Here is a 21,156-nt window from a genome sequence, read left to right on the forward strand (position 1 = left end):
ACCGATGCTGACTTGGCCGTCATGCTGTCGGACTAGTAATAGCTACATGATTAGACGGACAAAATCATATTTTTAGGATAACTATCCTATGACTGCAGGCTGATATTCATGTTTGTTTGTTTGTTTATTTATTTTTCTGGTGAAAGTGTCTTGCCTCAGGCTATAATGCAATCAATTTTTAAAATTTGCAGATTCATCTATGGTAGCTTGATATTATAATATTGACGATATGGCTATTACCTACCACACAAACATTGAATTGAATTAGCATATCCATTATGTAAAACAGTAGCCAATAGGCTACTATAATGACGCTGGCTTGTAAACGTGAGCTACGCGATCTTTTGGCGTTTGAAAAAAATAAAACCCATGAAACGATATTCATATGACATGCTGACATATATGCCACTGTACCTGGGATAAAGACATTTCACATGCAACACAGGCAGTCTGGCCAAGACGTGAGAACTCCTGCAGAGTTCGGGGGTATCGGCTTGTCAACAAATCCACATGTGTATGGTGTAACCATGACAGATTTTGCGACAGTAGTAGAAGACAATACTGTTTCCCAACTGTAGGGGGACCCCGAGAGCAAAAGCTACTTGGTGTTGCTTTAAAATTCAGAAATTGACTTATAATCAGAAAAACTTGTGTGGCTTATCAACAAAAGGAAGATCTTAATACATAGTTAACATCATGTATTTATTGAACAAACGGCTGGGACATCAGTTTATTATGATCGCAAAATACAATAATTATGGTAATTTAAAAATACATCCCTTAATAATAGCATTTAACAGGCCCATTTCAAATTAACGTTTGGACACAATCAATTCAGCAAGAAACGTTTGAGAATGGAAGGCCAATAATAAGATTCTTGCACCTCTTTACAATGAAGCAAAATTCATAAGCATGAACAGACTTCATCCTGTATTCTGAAATCAAAATTTCTTCTCCCTTCCTTCAACTGCAGAAACACAGTGAATGAATGATTATTTAACTGAAATTGTGACGTTTCTATGTCTCGACACACATACAAACACACTTCTCAGCTTTATTTGTGCTCTCTGCCCAACCACTTGCCAAATACTTTCTTTGCCCCTAGGTGGACATATTATGCAGCTTCATTCCCAAATAGAGAGACAGACTTGGATGAAGATGATCGGAACTGACAACTTTGCTTAGAAGCGGCAGCTATTTTTTTCTTTTTTTTCTTTTCGCAGAAAAAAAGGGGAAGGGAGATGAAGGAGACGGGAAAAACCCACACTGACTCAACCCTCTGAGGTAGAGTAACATTAGCAGGGATGCTCTTTGATTCACAAAGTAAGAAAGAACATACAGGATCAAGGGTATTACACTCATTTCTATCATGCAATGTGCAATTTGTACATTATGGAACAAACATTAATAGTGATCTAAGGCACCCAGCAAACAATGTCAAACTCGTTCTTATAAACGTGACAAGCACCAAAAGATGCCTTATTGATATTATAGTACGCACGTAACTATGTGAGACTAAGACGTTAATACAATAAACATTTATACATGTTCTCCTGACATATTGCTTTGATTATATTTCCTATGTGCTAAAAGTAGCAACAACAAGCACACTTGACATTTCTAAGTAAGTTAGATTAAGAAATGACAGGCCCACGTGATCTATATGCACATTTTATTCCACTTTGTATTTCCAAATCTAAATCTTAATCACATCCTGAACTGGACATGAGTTTGGATTAGAAAACCGAGATGATAGTTCAAGGTCATTAAAGGGAAACTGCCGACTTTTTGATGATTTGCACTAAAATTGCTAATGCGTACAATGTTAGTATAGTACAAGCCACTGATATTTCCACTTACACAATTAAGTAGCCAGTTTCGAAAAATTAGTGATGTTATATTTAGTATTTTGGATTTTAAAAGTGCAGTTTAATGGGAGTCTATTTGTGCCCTCTAATATATACGGTTTTACGTATCTAAATATACATAAAACGTGATGCTAAAAATATACATTTCAGTCAATTTTTCAGATGTCAACACCTTCAGACCTGATGCAATTAAGGTTACAAATTGTGTACTAAGAAAATATATTAAAAATATATTATTGCTGTTCAATTACAGTCAACACAAAATGGTTTGCAACCCATTACTTCCTTAATATGATGTATTTCCAAGTTAAAAGCATATTGTACTATTATGTTTGATTGTACAAGTGGTCATTCGTAAGCAGAATGCGAATGCCTGAGGCTAAAGGTCAAGGTCAAACTTATGTTCATTATTATTATTGACCTAACCTATATTATGCTTATTTTAATCAGCAAATTGAAAGATTATCAACACCAGTATCCCAAAATGATGCCGTTCGGCTGTTGGGAACACGGCTTGGTTTTGTTTTTTTAACACTTGGCTTGGTTTTTTTTTAAATAGTTTCAGAAGCAGACCAAGTTATTACATTTTAATCAAACATTACAACAAAAACAAGCATTTTTTTTCTTCTTCTTTGGAACAACGTGATGAATTGTGCACAATAGGAGCAGGAATGTGTTTTAAGAAAAAGTCCATTCGGATTACAAGTAAAGAGATAATCTGTGCACTCCTGGCTACAACCCTGAACTAATAGATTTCATCTAAAGTGCAACTGCAAGTACAATATATTCCTATGTAATTATATAATCCAGTATAATATTAAAAAATAGATGTTACAATAGCTACAATAATGCAAACAAATAATTATTCAGACAAACAAACCTGGTGATACATTAGAATAATAGCAGATGTAAAAATGGAAAACACATGGATAGATGAACAGTACAATTCACTGTGAATTTATGTTTCAGTGTGGAAGAAAACAAAAGCGAATAGACCTTAGTCAGGTTAGACGCCATATTGAATGGCCCAGAGTGCTGCAGAGATGACTTATTTTTGTACGCTAAAACCCGGAAACGGATTAGCATTTTTGCACATCATTCTGAATCCAATGGGTTTTTAGGGTTCAACTTTGCGTTTTTGTGATTGTATATCACGCGATATACCCACGGCATTCATACCATAAGGTAGAACTTCTAATTCTGAACAACTTTGCCTCTTGGACCCCCGCTGTCAATCGAACCGTTCGTTACATATCAGAGATTATTTCAAAAACCTACATTCGCAAACTCCTGTTTTTTGGCTAGACCTTGATAACTGTTAAAAGGTTTTAAAACACATATTTCCTTATTAAATTGCCTGTATTGGCTGTAAATTGTCTTCTCGATCTATGATCTACAGTAGGTGGTTACAGGCTTGCTAAATTAAACATAATACCTTTTTATGCATGTGCTTAAAGGCCTTAAAGCTTGAACCCCGTTATTGCTGCTTGCAGCTTGAATGGGTTTTTGCATGTAATGAGGTCTGTGGTGAACACAAGCTCAATTTATTTTCATGCTTTATTCAATGACATAAAATGCATAAGTGGTCATGCCTTGTGATTTTTTAAAAGCTTTTTCCACTTCTAACAGCTGGCTAATTGGGACTAAAGGGGTTGTCGTGGACATTAAACTTCATCACGGCAAACTCATCTACTCACTAGTCCGCTTTCAAAGCCTCGTTGTGTTTATAATCGCGCTCTTGCAAATTATCTTTAACTTGACCTTTCAGGGAAAAGATTTTTAAATGAAGTGAAGCTGAAGTCATGCGACCATGGTGTAGTTTGTTTATAGCATACGCTTATCTTTATACTTCCGGCTTTTATTTCGGCTTCAGAATTAGTTTAAAGTCGTGTTAAAAGGGTTAGTTCCCCCATTGGTATATGTTAAAAGGGAGTTACATTAAAACATACCCTGGCTCTTCCAAGCTTTATAATGGGAGTGAATAGAGCCTGAAATTTTGAAACCCAAAATCCATCATAAAAGTAACCCATACAACTCCAGGGGGTTAATAAAGGCCTTCTGAAGCGAAGCAATGTGTTTTTGTAAGAAAAATATCTATATTTATCACATTATAAACTATAATCACTGGCTTCCGGTAACGGCCGTACATGAGTCTAGTTCCTCGCGTACGAACTAGACTCACGTACGGCCGTTTCCGGAAGCAAGTGATTATAGTTCATCAAGTTATTTATTATTTGACATGGCTTCACTTCAGAAAACCTTTATTAATCCCCTGGAGCCGTATGGATTACTTTTATGATGGATGCATGCGCTTTTTTGTGCTTCAAAAACCCAGGCTCTACGTATTTACTCCCATTATAAAGCTTGGAAGAGGCATGATATTTTTTTGTCTGAAAGAAGAAACTCAAATACACCTAGAATGGCTTAAGGGTGAGTAAATTATGGGATCAATACATTTTTGGGTGAACTATTCCTTTAATTTGTAAAGACTTTCTCGATTAACCAAACGTTTAAGAATCATAAACTTGTGTTGGTCACAGAGCTTATTTTCTGAAATAATCCTACTGGGTTTTGGTTGAGGGAACCAGTGTGATGGTAACTTCTGGGTTGGCCAACCAAAATACATCATCACTGCAGAATTCTATTCCTGGAAGAAAGTAAATATTGCGCCACCCTGACTAAGGTCTGGGCATTATGAGCTAAGGTCTCATTTAAGATGATTGTTTTTTTAAATATATTTTATTTTATTTTAATTACTATTTCATAACTCCTGTAAAGATAATAAAGTATTCACTGTTGAAATGGTTGCATCACAAGATTCAAATGAAAACCAGAAGATCCTGACACTTTGGGACTTGTTGGTTTTTAAAAGACCAGCATTTGTTTCGTTTCCATTTACCATTGAGCTCACTGAAGAGCTAGCAGTTTGCATCTTGCCTTTTCTCGAAAACCTCAAAGTACTTAAAAAATACAGGCATTTACCCTGTTCTTATTGCACGCTTCTATGTCTCCGGTCCTCAAGCAGCACCTGCTGACAGGCCGCCCTCCCCCGTCTATCACTACATTACATTTATTCGACTGACAGAGGATCCGAGCAGCTTAGAAGCAGTGGTTTTTCAACCCCAAGTATAACAGTGGTTGGTTTCGTAAGGCGAAAGAGATTCACATGCAAAACATCCTCCAGCCCTCTAGATGGAGCTGCGGCGTTTGGAGAGTCTTTGGTAATGTGCTGGGCTGAGCAGGCCCGTGTACACTGAACTGGTGCCGGAGTGCTCCTGCAAGGCACTGCACACGCAGCCGTTGGAGTGGAGGGCGTCGGAGATCTCGCTGTGCTCCATGTATGTGTCCGAAGTGGACAGATCGTGAGAGATAATCATGGGAATTGAGTAGCGCATCTTCTCCTGGCTCTTGTACCAGAGACAAGAGCACATGGACTGGAAATGCAGCACTTCGGCGTAGACGTTACACAACCCTTTCCCGGACCCATGGGCCGCACCAGATGAGGACGGTGGATCAGACATGGTCCCGCCACCGCCAGTCTTTCTGCTGCGGGACAGCAACGTACGCTGTTCGGCGTCGCGGCGTTCGTCCTCTGCATTCATAGTCATGAACCGCAGAACCACCAGGTTCAGGAAGGCGCCGATGACTGTGAGGCCCGTGAGGATGTACATGAAGCTAAACGCTACGTACTGGGGGTTGGTTTGTAACGCATTATCCTTCTGCAGGGCCACGTAGTCCCCAAAACCAATGGTGGTTAGGGTTATGAAGCAGTAATAGTATGCATGAAAGAAGCTCCAGTCCTCATAGCGGGAGAAGGCCGCCGCTCCCACACACAGCGTGCTCATGCAGGATATTAAGCCAATGCACACCATGTTGGCCATTGACACCTCAGAGTGCCGAAGGCCAAGACACTTTTTGAGACGGTGCAGCAGGTACTTGACGAAGGTGTTGATGCGTTCACCCAGACTTTGGAACATCACTAGGGTAAGGGGGATCCCCAGGAGAGCGTAGAACATGCAGAACACCTTCCCACCATCCGTGCTGGGAGCCGCATGACCGTATCCTAGAAAATAGAATAAACATAATTCATTTTTATTTTTAGGGTTGTCAGCAATCAATCTGTTTTTTTTTTTTTTTTTTATAACTTCAGAAAATCTTTTAAAGAAGACCTATTATGCTTTACATTTTCAACTTTAATGTGGAGGGCGTTGTTCTCTATATCAGTAAGCACTGTTTCAGAACTCCATTTTAGCCTCGAGTTTTCTTCCAGAAACATACTGTAATTCTCGCCCAAAGGCATATGCAAAAAAAATGCAATGTTAGAGTTGTGTTAGAAATGTGTTGAAACTTGGGGTTATGGTAGGGACCAATCACAACACACTGTCCAGCCGACCAATACAATACAATACAATATATACTATATGGGTTGTTATTGTATATTTAATTGCTTTTGCATTCTGCCTGTTTTACCCTTTTCAATCATTTGCGCTCACTTTACAGTTGAGTCACATTTAAATATAGTGCTTTATACAATACAGATTGTTTCAAAGCAGCTTCACAGTAATAAACAGGAAAATAACTGTTGTTGCAAAAATGTATCAATTATGAAAATACAGATCTGTCATTATTTAGCTAAATTATTTAGCTCAATTTAGTGTAATGTTGATTGAATTCAGTGTTGCAAAGTTCGGCAATTATGAAACTAATTCAATTCAGCTACAAAGCAGCTCTACAGAAGGCGATAGTGTAATTATTCAGCTCAATTTAGTTCAATGTTGATTCAATTCAGTTTAACAACAGTATCAATGTTGCAAATGGGCCTACATCAATTATGAAACATGTAATTAAACTGTAAAGCAACACTACAGAAGACAATAGTGTCATTAGAGCTCAAGTAGGTTTGTAGCCAGTGTTGAAGTGTTATCAAAATGTACAATAAAAATGTGTGATGTTCATGTTTCTAAATTCACTTTCAGAATCAGAACCTGAAACTGATTTATTTTTCATTTATTTAGACAAAATAGTATATAATTATAATAACCGCCATTTACTGGATATCAGCCATATAACATAAAATATTCGCTTATTAGCATCAGCCAAAATGTTAATATCAGTGATATGGGAATGTACATTGGATATTTTGCTTATCACTGGATATTGGATATTTATTTTATTTATTTATAGTTTAGGTTTATATATATATATATATATATAATATTGTATTATATACTATTACATTGTAATTTGTATTTGTAGTTATTTATATATATTTTAATATTTATTTTTGACTCAGGTGCTAAAATAACAGCAAGTGCAAATAAACAGGTTATATTCTTTGAGGAATTTAAGAATATAAATTCTTGAACACAGTGGTGAATCTACACCTTTAATACACAAGCTTCACCATCCCATTTAAATAGCAATGTATATTAAGGCTGCTAGTGCAAATATTATTCTTTCACTGAAGATGCACACAATGTGACAAGGATGTTGATCTAGGAACAAGATCTTAGAGTAAATCATGTTAAGCTTAAAATGGTCCCATATGAGCTCATTTACAGTATATGTAGCAAAACAGTTGCCTCATAGCATAATTGCCTAAGTCATATTTCAATGTTAATGACATAGGCAATTATGCTATGAGGCTAAATCTGTTAAATCATTAGACCAGGCAGTAATATGTACAGTAAAGAGAGGTCTTCCAAGTACATAATTTTGCAGTGTAATCTAAAGTAAATCCAACTTGGATTTTATTAGAGCATTGTTCCATAATAAAAATACAAAAACATATTCGACATGTTTATTGTTTTCAGTGTGATGGATACAACTATATCCTAAAAATAGGGTACCATTATTATGGACTGCCGTGCACAAATATATTTAATATCCTCGGTTAAATAAATTCTTGTGATATCACAGTTGTCATTTTACTTCTATGGCAGTGATTTTACTGTTGCGAGAGGAATGTTGTTGATGTCTGTTGTATTTTGTAAGGTACTTTTGTAATTTTTATGTTTGTTTGTTTGCATTTGTCATTTGGCGATGACTAAATAGGATGAATAGGATGAAAGGGCACCTTTTCGAAGAGGAACTCTCCACTGCGTCATGGAGTTGACGCTATGGGAACGCTCCTCGTGAGCTGGTGTCCGAACACGTGTGTTACACGCTAATCTTGATTGGCTATCGCGGTCAGGTGACATCACAGGTGCACCAGCAGGGTATATAAATGCACCTAAAGAAGACGTCATCAGCTCCTTTGTCTTCAGGAAGCCGTTTGTTTGAAAGCAGTGTGTGTGAACTTTCTGTTTGTTTGCGGCTAGGAGTATAAAAAAGCTTGAATCGGGTTTACTCCTTTCTCAGACATCACCTGGTAACTCCTCAGCTCCCATGCCAGATCTGGAAGCCCACTTGGCGGCCGAGCACAGCTATGTGGGAATGCCCCGGGTCTGAGAATTTCGGCTAAGAGCAGTAAGAAGCTGAACCCAATCTTGGTTCCCCCCCTTCCCCTTCCCCCTAGTCTCCAAGGGCTGTTGGGGCACAAGACGTTGTTTGAGTTTTACTCCATGTAAATAGGCATGTATAGGCGATGTGGCTATTCTCAAAAAAAAAAAAAAAGAGGAGAGCGTGAAATATCTTCCAGGGATGAGAAGAGCCATGCAGGAGATTGATTTGGGGATTTTTTTGTGTGTGTTCACCAGGGGGGAACTGCATTAGTCTGGGATTACAGGAGAATTTGCCTGATTAACACATGTTGGGAAGCGGCAGTTGAGGTCGAGTTACTTCCTCCTGTATGAATATTCGCCCCTCCAGACATGGATGACGAAATTCAATAAGTCTGTGCAGGGGTTAAGCCTCATGTGAAATACATCATACAAAATTTCTGAAGAGGTGGAAGCATGAGCACTCTCCAGCATTAGGAGATTAAGAGATAATATTTGTCATGACTGTTCACTTATCGAATAAATCAGAGTATTGGCTCAGATGTTATTTTTTCCCTGAGCCTGGGAAGCGCAGTTGCCTTATGTATAAGAAATAATTTACTACATATTGACCCACTTTTTCAGTACCCCACTGTCTATTGAGCCCTTGTATACATTGATGATGCATCCGTACATATCTGTGGCAGTAAAGCCAGACTGTTGCAGGGGAGGTAGAGGGATTTTTATAATCACTTCCTTATTCATCTCTCCGGAGGCTTGAGCTGTGAAGATGATATGGATATGCTTACTTTGTGTGGGGTATCGCAGGAGTAGAGATTGGCTCTAGCGCTGTTGCATCCCACTCTTCCTGCTGCCCGTCATAGTGCAGGATGGGCGATGTGGTAACGCATCACAATTTTTTGCCTGTTCCAGTACTTGGCCAGACAGTACTAGGCCAATGATGTACCAATAAGATGAAGGGAATTGGCATTCATGCTATCATGTCATCTAGCGCCCTCCAGTGAACTGGGTATAGAGGCAGTTTCAGTATCCTTCATATTTCATATGGGCAGAAGGAGGAAAGATTAGCAATTACGCTGCTTGAGTGTCTGTTGTTTCTGTCTGTTATTTTCAGGTGCCAATAGTGCAGAGGTGGTAGCAATATGCTGTCTCTATAACAGTTATGTGGTGATAAATGTGGATGCTGGGAAAATAATGCCACTTGCGTCCCACATCATCATTGGTCACCCTTCCCTCTCCGACACTAGGAGTGCAGAGGTGTTAGTGATGTGATCACGTCAATAGGCTAAACAGCACTGGAAGATTGGGCAATACTCTCCATTTCTGTCACCTTTGGTGGCATGGGGCTGAGAAGCCTTCATCTGCTTCTTGTTGAATCACGTTCATATTGGAGTAATTGGATGGCACTTCCTTTTGTTGCCCCTACATTCTATACCTGGAGGTGAGAAATAGTGGAGGACTATGATAGCAAGTTTTCCTAACGGTTCGCGAAGAGTATTGGGACAGAGTATAAAAGCTATAAAAAGCATAAAAAGCTCTGTCACAGCTAGTGGCCTGCTCTCTCTCATTCGCTGGAACTGTAGGAATGGGCAACTATCAACCGATAAGAGCTACTCATTAAGGGATGTACGGTAGCGCCATGGCACTCGGCCCTCTCAATATCCCCTCCAGTTCACATTTCCTAAGACACCAAATTCTGGATAGGGTGCTTCCCTAGGGGTTAGGCAGCAGAGTTCTTCGGTGTGAAGGATATTGCTATTTATTCTTAGGAAGAGCAGACCGTTGAGGGAACACAGTTCTCTCCTGAGGGCTATCCTCGTCCTGTGGACAGAATGCTTAACGTTGTGCTTCTTGGAGCAGGTTGCCTCTTTGAATGGATGGCCATGGTGATCCGAGTTCGAGCCTCGGCAGAGATTGAGCTGTGGGACTAACCTCTAATCTAGTTCTTGGTCATGTGTGCGTTGTGTGCCAATGCTTTGGTTACAATTAACCTTCAGGGCGGTTCACAAGCACGGTTCAGTATGTTGTTCAGTATGGTGCTGTGGGTATTATGTTCAGATAGCATCAACTCATTGACTTGTTGCCATACTTCAGGCATGCCTGTACGTCTTCAGACAATTGAGGTCAGTGTACCCTTATATACACTGCTGGCACACCTGTGACATCACCTGACCACGGTAGCCAATCAAGATTGGCATGTAGCACACATGCTTCAGACACAGCTCACGGGGAGTGTTCCCATAGCGTCAACTCCATGTTCCCTTTCTCAGGGAGCCATAGTTACAGTCGTAACCTGATACGGTACAACAATATCCATACTTTCCCTGCACCTGTTGAGGTTTTTAATTGAGATTTATATTGCTTCTACTCATAATGACCATCTGTAATTTTATTTGCATTGCACTATGATGGAGTCCAGTTGCTCTTATTATAGAAGCAGCATGAATTATTTCTTTGAAAGAGGCTCAGTCGAGCCATCTGCACATACAGGCTGCTGTTTGGAGCTCATTTCATGTCTCTGCTTCTCTCCATCCATTCAGCTTACATCTCCTAAAATAACTCCTTTTTTCTCAATGATTATTTCATCTTATCATCAAATGTGCCGCAGTCAGTGCAAATCCATTCAGTAGTTGAACACATATTACAAAGGGGTTGGGGATTAAATACTTAGAGAAGGTGTGAGAGTGTGAGTGTGTGGTGTTGGGGGAAGGGATGGTGTGAAATAAAGGATTAAATATGTTTGTCATTGGTTAAATCACAATATAAAACACATGAAGAGACAAACATAAGGGATGATAATAATAATGATAAATATAAGGGACAAAATGTAGCATACTGTATATGTACCTGTGTGTGTGTGTGTGTGTGTGTGTGTGTGGGGGGGGGGGGTGATGGGGGGGGGGGTCACATGTGTTTGTTAAAGGCAGATCAAAGGCTGATCTGGGATGCATCCACCTTTATTAGAATTACATCATTGTCAGCTCACCAGCCCTACGTCTAGGATTAATGAAATTATTAATAGTCAGATTATCATATGGCACGCATAAAAGTGTTTTATAGGACTCTCCACTGATGTTGCAGGTATATGGAAAATTACTGACCCATGTTTATGATAATTTTCATCTTGTGTCTTGTTGTTGTCGGTATGTGTGCACATGTGCTGCGCAGTTATGCTTAGTAGGCTATAACTCTAGCAGTGTTTTAGGGGCTGACAAGACTCTGGTCAGATGTCCCACTGCTGTCACTTTTAATCTTTCATATCTTCCTGAAAAACGAGAGACTAACCAGTGCTGCAGAGTCATGTGATTATATAATGCTTTTTCTTTTTCTTTTTTTGCGTTAGAAAATAATTTGGTTACTTGATTATAAATGAGAGATTGCTTTTATAGTATTACTGCCTTTTAATTATAATTTCTGCATACATTTACATACATACAAGTATCTTCTTCTCACCAAGGCTGCATTTATTTGATCAAAAATACAGTAAAACAGTAATATTGAGAAAATTGAGATATAAAATTGTTTAAGTTTTTAAGATATTTTAAAATGTAGTGTTGTGATGCAAAGCTGAATTTGTAAAAGTCTTTACTTGATCAATTTAATCCATGCTTAATAAATAAATAATTGATATTTGTAAAAAAAATTAAAATAAATTACCATAAACTTGGTATGTACTGTATACTATATTGTGCTTCATATTTATATAACTATTAAATATATAGTTTATCTATAGATAATATACATTTTCCAACTTGTCCTATTCATGTATTTTTCCAAACGTCCTATGCTTTGTTTTATCCTGATTTAAACATGAAGTTTAACGAGTGTCACATTCATGTTTGGTTCGGTGTTTCATTATCATGTTCTGTTTAGTTTCATTGTCATGTTCTGTTTAGTCTGTGTTCTGTCTCTGAGCAACACACAGGCTGTGTCTGAAATCGCTCTCTATACCCTTAAATAGGGCACTATTTGAGAGAACAGTCATTTATACTCACTCGTTTTCATTGAGTCCCTTCAAGTGGACAATATTAGTGAAGTAATAGGGAATATTGATGAAGATTTTGAACACAGACACAGCGGCGTTTCCTTTCTGAATGAATCAGTGCTTTTGAACGAATTGGTTGAATGAATAATTCAATGACTCACTTATTAAGAAAGTTAAATGCTAAGCTTAAAAGTCTATGACTGGATCATTATTGCAGTAATTATGTTTCTTGCATGTTATAAGTTTGGCAACAGTTCTTCTAACCCTAATTGATGGAGTGTGTATGTAGGAACATGTAGGAAGACACATCATGTCCATATTCCAGGATGACAAAGTCAAGGTTCATCAGGCTCATTTTGTGAAAGAAAGAGAGCACGAAAAAATAATTTTCACACATTAATTGGCACCTCTGATTCCAGACCTTAAATTCATTGAAAGTCTTTGGGATGTGTATTTAAATTCAAACAGCGACTTTATTTTGGCCGGACAGTAGGGCTGCATGATTAATCGAAATTAAACTGCACGTGCATTAGCAAAGGCTGTGACTTTTTTTGTATGTGCAGCTTGTCAGTGAAGCACAGCTCTGTGATCAGTAGTAAATGCTGCTCCATCTGAAAGCCAGAGGGCGGTCTCACGCAGAAACTCTAAATACGTCCCACAGAAGTACGATAACTCGCGTTGTTCCAGGAAATCCTTATGGGCATCATAATACAGCTGTAGATGAATAAACAAAAGATTGAAATGCTTTGATTGATTAAACGTGACTAATAAACAGATGAATACGACAATATATGGTTTATCTGAGTTCTTCTCTGATATTTTTATTATAATAAAGTATACTTCAATGCTAGTTGAATAATAGTCTTTATTACTGTATAGAATACTATGAAATAATATTATTCTGTGTAAGAAGCCACATCATCTTTATGACGTTATGAAGTGAGTTTAGAGTAAAAACATTTTATTAAATGTTGTCTTTTGTTGAAAGAGGATTATAAATGTGTTCATGTTTGGAAAGATGTTTGAGGCGTGTTGCTTTTTCAAATGCACGTTATAAGCGACTCAAACTCAAAGTGCTTTCAGATGGAGAAGCGTTTACTACCGATCACAGAGCCGTACTTCACTCACAAACTACGCATAAATATCGTGATTTCGAGTTAATTGCGAATAATTGTGCAGCCCTACCAGGCAACGTATAATATAATAGTATTAAATAACACATTGTGTATTACAGTAATATATTTAAGGTTAAAGAGCAATATAAGGTCACAGCTTTGTTTGGATTCAGAAATGCTGGGGGTCTTTAATGACGGTGACTGTCCATGCAAGGCACCAGCGATGCTGTCACTACTGGGCAACTGGCCATGTGTCACTTTGTGAAAATGTATCCACATATGTACGTAAGCATCTTGCACTATACAGAGTCATGCCAACATTACAAGGACATATCTTACTCTTAAAGTGCTTAAACATCTCTTTCTCAGATGTCCAGCAGGTTGGTGGTGTAGATTTTTATCTTAAGTATCTCATTCTAAGCAGTAATATTATCCATTTTATTTCATAATGGATATCAATTACCATTAGCATATATATATATATATATATATATATATATATATATATTACAATTAAAGTCGGCATGAAACGGAAGTGTAGGCCTACATAATTCAAATATAGTGCATCTAGTGACGTCTGTGGTATGATAAAATCATCTGTGAGACAATGGCATAATACAAAAATATTTGGATACAGTATTGATGGATTAGATTGTAATAAAAACTAAATTAGTTGTAAACATTTTTATCTTCGTTTCGAGGTACACTGAATATTGTACATAGTGTCCGGAAATAATGATTTTTCTGTTTGTATTAAGGAAGGAAATTCAGTGCATTGCATGTTGTAATCTTTACATAACTTCCTTTATAAGTGTGTTTTCGCACCACGGCTGTCATAAAAAAGGTCTGTCCAGGTGGCTGGTGAACTGTAAATATGCTTTGGGTAAAGTGGCATATAAAAAAGCAGCGAATAAAAGTCCTTCATAGTCTCTTTGAAACATCACTCGGGCAAGCTGATCAACAGATTCTCTATGTGAAAAGTCACTCGAAATGCATAAAGTGCAAAAAGCCACAGATTCCGACTGATGTGTGACCTGCTGCTCCGCTGGCCAGGAGGGTATTTATTTTTTCGGTTCACATTCTTTCCATCCAAAACACTCCTTCCCTGCAGAGGAGGGCAGAAGAGGTGCTCGTGTCCTGCTGTACTGTCGCCGGACACTGGAACTGCATTGATCTTTCACATCAACATACTGGAATTAAAAGTCCCTCAGAATCGGTGATGAACAATTGATATTTATTTTCTGTCCTCAAGAGTTCTACTATTGATATTAGTGAAGTGTAAACCAATAGTTTGAAAATCTTCCAATTGCATATTGTTAAAATCAGTGGGTTGGCTGAACAGAATACACAATATTCTGGAAGTCCTGTATTATTAGGCTGATTTGGTCAGGTTTACCCAACTCCTATTGGCTATTCGATTCATTACCTAATTAAGTACTACAAAACCACTTTATGATATTGGTTAAACTATGTTTTTTTTATAACCAACAGTAGGCTATATTTTAAATTCAACCTAGGCTCACTGGGAAACCGTGCCACTACCTATACACTTTTGCAAATCTCCAAAAGCTTAATTATACATATAGGGCCTATTTCACAGCAGTTTCCCGCTGAAATACATATTTTTGATTACTGGGGCAGATTTGTGCGGTTCCATTGGCCTCAAGACACTTTGTATAGTGCATGATTTGAAAGTGAATACATTTAGACGTTTGTTTTACATTATTATCTTCATATGGCTTTTCTGATGTAGTAAACTACTCAGTAGCTCCCCTGATACAAACTGCACTAACTAGTATGCTATACGCAAAATTATTTAAATTCTAAAAAAGCCAACCTCACTAAGGCTGCGTGAAAAAACGCTTTGGTGGACACGCGGCCTTAGTGAGGTTGGCTTTTTTAGAATTTAAATAATTTGGCGTGTTTTTTCAATTGTTTTTAATGGAAGCGCTGCGTTTTTAAAACGCCATGAGCGTAAGGCCCTGTGTCCACCAAAGCGTTTTTAGCCAGCTGAAAACGCTTGGCGCTCTGCTGAAAACGGCGAGCTGTGTGCGCTTGAGAGTGTTTTGGCAGCGCAGGTTTTTTTCAGTTGAGACGCTTCGTTGCTATGATACAGAATATCCGTTGGCCGGTGTGGTATTAGTTCCGCCCCTCCTCCAATGTGATTGGACGGTTGGATAAAAAGTGACAGTGATGAGCGCGGCGTTTTACCCAAAGTTGAAAAAAAATTTAACTCTCGCCGACTTGTAAAAAAACGGCGAACACTCAGTACTTCCGCGTGAAAAAGACGCGCAACACTATGTTACGCTCATGGCGTTTTAAAAACGCGGCGCTCCCATTGAAAACAATTGAAAAAACACGCCAGCCACGTGAAAAAACGCTTTGGTGGACACACGGCCTAACGAGGTGCTGGACGTTTTTTTCACGCTGAAGAGCTGAGCGCCCAACGTTTTTTACAGGTCGCCGAGAGTTGAAGAATGTTCAACTTTGGGTAAAATGCTCATCACTGTCACTTCTTACCCAACCGTCCAATCACAGTGGAGGAGGGGCGGGACTAAAGCCCACACCGACCAACCGCCACATTCTGCTTGTACAACATTAACAGATGACAACAACAAGCACAATAACGGAGCAAAATAATTTAAAACAAGAGCCAGAGAAAATACGTTACATTGTATCGACATTTTAATATAGAACCAACACAGAAACAAAATATGTGTGAAATGAGATACTAGTAACACTTCGCGGATATTCCGTATCATAACAAGCAAAGTGTCTCACCTGAAAAAAATGCTGCGCTGCCAAAACTCTCAAGCACCCATAGCTAGGCGTTTTCAGCTGGCTTGGTAAATTGGTTATAGGACAATTATTTATTCAGATGACCATCTTGAATCAACATCACGACTAAATATTCCACGGCTAGAAATGCTATCATTATCAACATAAGTTCAATGTCAATAATAGAATAATCATTTTCTCCTCAGTTTATATTTATTTCAAGTTAGTTCCTTCCTAGATGTGGTAAAGTCATTGACTGAAGCTTTTTGAGTTTGTTTCGGAATAGTCAAAGTAGCCTATATGCTGAAAGGCCTAACGAGTTTTGAAAGGCTTTAAAAACGTTTAAATGATCTATAGATGTATTTTTGTGGGTGAGTCACTTGCTATAAAAGCTTCCTATCTTTAAATCAATTGATCTGGTCAACACGGAAACAAAACTAGCCTGTTAAGGATGTAACCAAATATTCAAGATATCGATTGACCACTCGTATTCGGGGGGACGCGTCTTTCTCAATCACTATGGTGGTTACGCTTCTGTTTGATAGCGCAGAACCAGCTTCCACTAGACTAATGGATCAGGTTAGCTCCGTGTCCTAAGCTGATACCCCAGACCGCAGATAGTAAACAGTTCCTTGTTTACAGAGTGTCCTGCATTGACAATAAGGTGCTGGCAGGCTGATTGCTGAACTGATGATTAGATTACTGCTGGCAAGTGTACACAGAAACCTGAGCTATAGCAGACACATGAAACAGACCTGACCATGGATGTGTCTGATAAGAGGAAACGCAGCGTACATGACAATGAATGGAAACATTAAATTCGTTTTTGTGGATACTAAAATGGGGTTGAGATTTTAATATGATTTACAGTCCATTACACAAAGAACTGAGGTGCGTCAATAAGGTGCAAAACTTTTTTTTTTTTACAGAAATAAAATACATTAATAGAAGTGAATGTAATGTGTTCAGGATACTTCATTGCATGTTAATTCCAATTATTGTATTGTACTGTATGCATTATTGTTTACATTTATATTTGTTTAGCTGAACTTGAGAGTTATTTTGTGACCCACCTAAGTATGTATTTATGTAATTTCATAATTAGTTTTATTGTCTTTGAAATATGGTTTTAAGCGCAATTTAGTGCATTTCAAATATATTATAGTCCCCCTGTAGTCAATAATTGTATCCCTTAAAACTCATCTTTGATCACCAAAAGTTTTTTCCTTGAAAAAAAAAAAATGTTTTCATGCCTTGAATGTCACTCTACACACTTGCCTCATTTAGTAGGCTATACACATTTCTATGAATATATAAATGAGCCCCGCCTCCACTCACTCACACCAGCTCAGAGATGACCTGATTGGTTACAAGGTAGTTTGTGACGTCAGAAACACCAGCGATTTAAAACCGCGTTTTTGAGACTGCCTTTGGCTCACTGCAGTTTTATAGACAAAATACTCAGCAATGGTGTTGACTTATGAATTTACACATAGTTTGGCTTAAATCATATTAAAAAACACCACATAAACATATAAACAACATTAAAAAAGATTTGATTTGGACCACAGTGGGACTTTAAAATGAAACGTATGATCAAAAAACATCACCACAGGTCAAATTTCAAGAACTTTTGATTAATTCTGAAGTATAGTCAACACGTCAAAATAAGTATTCTTTAAAATCTAATGTCGAACCCTTCTAATTCGACATTATTACTCTTTTAAAGAGCACTCAAAGTGCTCTTTTAAATGTTAACAAGTGTGTTATGAAAATGTCATAATAGTGTATTTTCTTTTAGTAAACTTGAGTGTCTTTTCATTTAATTAATATTATATTATCTGCAAGTACAGTTTTTTAAAATATATACTTTTAATATTGTAAGTTCACTACAAACATTCAGTACAATTAGGCACAAGCGGAATTTTGATTTAAAAAGACAAAAAGGAACATATTTTGGTTGTTTAACATGAATTTTTAAGTTAATTTGATACAAATATATATAACAAATGTATAGGGGATGTCCCCATTTATTTATTTTATTTCCTTTCAGCTGTGGTGCCATACATTTAGTTGTATTTAACATGGCACAAATCTTTAATGAGGTCATAACTAAGCAACTGTAATATACAGGAATTGTAATGTTTAATGTCATTTTTGATGAAGTACAGCAGGTCACACTGTAGGACAGTGCTGTCACTGCTCGACATGTCATGCCAACTACCCATTCCCTATGTTGCTGAGACACCGAGACAGAAATGAAGGCTTGTCACTGAACACGATCTGTTGATCTTTGGATGAATTAAAAAACATCTCTGTTCTGTGTCTGATTCTTCGAGAGCTGTCCAGTGTCACACATACACTACACTGCCGAGCTAAACCAAAGCCTGCACAGATGTCTCGACGCCTCTGGGAAATCTAGGACTTTTTCTGAAGGCTGTGTACACAAACTATCCAGGTCTCTGCTGGACGATCCAGTTTGAGCTGGTTGCAGTGTTTTGGAACATAGAAGTTGGCTTCAAGCTGGTATTGCTGCTTGACCAGCACCCTAAAAATCAGTGTTAAGCTAGTATGACCAGCTGGTAGAAAATTGGTTTCAGGTTCACAATGATATAGCTTAGACCATCTCATACCAACTATGACCATCTTAGACCAGCTAATGTCTTAACTGGACCTAATTGCCAGGATACACCATGCTAATGACCAATTAAGAGTGACTAACTGACCGTTCGCTATAACCATCTTAGCTAGAAGTTCGCAATGTTTCACACACAACAACACTGTAAAAAATTATACGATCAATAGCCTAAGTAGACAACATATGTTTCTACATTGCTTTTTTTAATATACGTTTAAAAAAAAAAAATCAGTTTAGGTTTATGTAATTTAAGTTGAAATGACTTAAACATCCAAGTTGATTGTACTTACAAATTTAAAACAGCTTAAAAAATGTTTTTACAATGTAGACTACAAGCTTAAACTGGATTTTTCACCACGGTGTGTTATTTTAAATACTCCCAATATGATTTACAATGCTGTGAAATGAATACATGCTGGATTAATACGGCGAACAATATAAAATATGTGGTGTATTTGTATAGGCTACATTAAATGTATAAAATTTGTTTATTTTAATACTCGCGGATCCCGCAGATAAAACATCAGCGTAGCCTACAACATTTATGATTTATAATGTTCATAACGCATATTTGTGCTGTCTTATATGAGTAACCTGAGCAAAATGACAGCTATGAAAAAGTTTGATGAAAAAAATAAGTTGATGGGTCACGATATTTGAACGTCTGACATACCTATAGTGGTGATGACCGTGATGGCGAAGTAAAAGGAGCCAGCGAACCTCCACTGGACCCCAGCCTTGTGTGGCTTCAGCTGCAGCACGACCCGCTCCAGCTCGTCAAAATTGACTTTGCTCAAGTTGTACTTGTCCATGAGCTCTCGCTTCCGATCGTCCAGGACCTTCTTTTGGGTGATCTCCATCTTGGATTCTAACGCGTCAAAAACAGCCGCTCCGACGAGCAAATAAGTGAAAGTGCAGATGATCAACACGAGGGTTCTGATGTTTTGTCTCTTCATGGTCAGAGCGAGTGAAATGAGCCACAAACTTTGAGGAGTGATGGTGATGGTGATGGTGATTTCATCGCGACTGAGCTGTTCCTTCAGCACCACGGGTGCACATGTGCCTGTTGAGTCAACACATCTCAGCCTGGGTTCATCTTCTGAACCTCCCAGTGGTGCGAAACAGACAGTTCATTTACAGAGGTTTGAAAAATGGAGGATTTACTAAGCGAATCCTGTTGTGGCTTTTTATTCATTTTCTTGTCTTATTTTATAGGCCTACTATAATAAAAAAAAAATCTAAAATGTATAGGGTAGGCATTGTCGAGGGTTGGTTTCGCAAACATCAGGTAAAGCGGGACAATACCATTCATTAAATTTGCATGACATCATCAAAAGCGGAGACTGTGATCAAGCTTCAACAACTGATCTCACAGTGCATGAAAAATCAAGCAGCACAAACATAAGCCTCTTTAGTTACAAAAATTGTTGCAAAATTGCATTTTATTTACGGGATCTATTTGAACGTCTAAGTGAGTTGGTAGTTTGCAGGTTAAGCTTTTAAAACTGTTCTGAAGGATTATTATAATAAACATTCCTTCAGTTTCACAGACATGGTTTAAGCCTCCCAGACTAAAATGCATGTTTGAGCTGTTTTAATTGAAAGCAAATAATCTTAAAATATTAAGATGCTCATCAGTCACGTTTATAAAAAGCTACTTAAATGCCTTAATTGAACTTAAAGGCCTAATCCTGGCTTAATCTAAGCCCTGTCTGTGAAACAAGGCCATATTTCTTGATATCTTGAATGTAGATGTGCTATGGTTAAACTGACAGACTTTACAATATTATATAATTATTAGTGCTGCTGAGCAAATATTAATCTAGATTAATTGCATCCAAAATAAAAGTTTGTTCTGTGGATAATTATTTTGTATATGTAAATACACACACATGCTTGTATTTTATTTAAGAAATATTTGCATTTATATACTGTGTATATATTTATATATAATTTATATTATATATAAATATAAATATTTTATATATAAATAACAGATTTTTCTTAAATATATACATGCACGTGTGTGAGAAGAATTGGAAAAAATCCAAGTCCAGGCACTCAATAGGATGCAAAAGTTAAAAAGCCTTTATTATTTGGGCTAAAACATTAAAACACCTGTGTGTGTATTTATATATAGAAAATAATTATACACAGTACACACACATATATTATGGAAACACAAACTTTTATTTTGGATGCGATTAATCTAGATTAATCTTTGCCGAGCACTAATAATGATTGTAATTATGCATAGAAGAAACTCTTCAGCATATACATCAGCGTCCCAGCTATCACAATCTGTCCCACAATCTGTCCCACTAAAAACATT

At 37.6% G+C, this 21,156-nt stretch overlaps 1 protein-coding gene across 1 annotated transcript; it reads right to left on the reverse strand.

The window, feature by feature from the left end:
* Positions 1-689: 689 nt before the first annotated feature.
* Positions 690-19,943, reverse strand: kcnk3a (potassium channel, subfamily K, member 3a). The gene is made up of 2 exons (XM_079583557.1): positions 19,498-19,943; positions 690-5,931 (listed from the first exon to the last, which is right to left on the reverse strand). The coding sequence occupies exons 1-2, from the start codon at positions 19,778-19,780 to the stop codon at positions 5,057-5,059; spliced, it is 1,158 nt and encodes a 385-aa protein (XP_079439683.1). The 5' UTR covers positions 19,781-19,943; the 3' UTR covers positions 690-5,056.
* Positions 19,944-21,156: the final 1,213 nt, after the last annotated feature.

This window comes from Phoxinus phoxinus (assembly GCF_949152265.1).
Source record: "Phoxinus phoxinus genome assembly, chromosome: 16".
Lineage (NCBI taxonomy): Eukaryota > Metazoa > Chordata > Actinopteri > Cypriniformes > Leuciscidae > Phoxinus > Phoxinus phoxinus.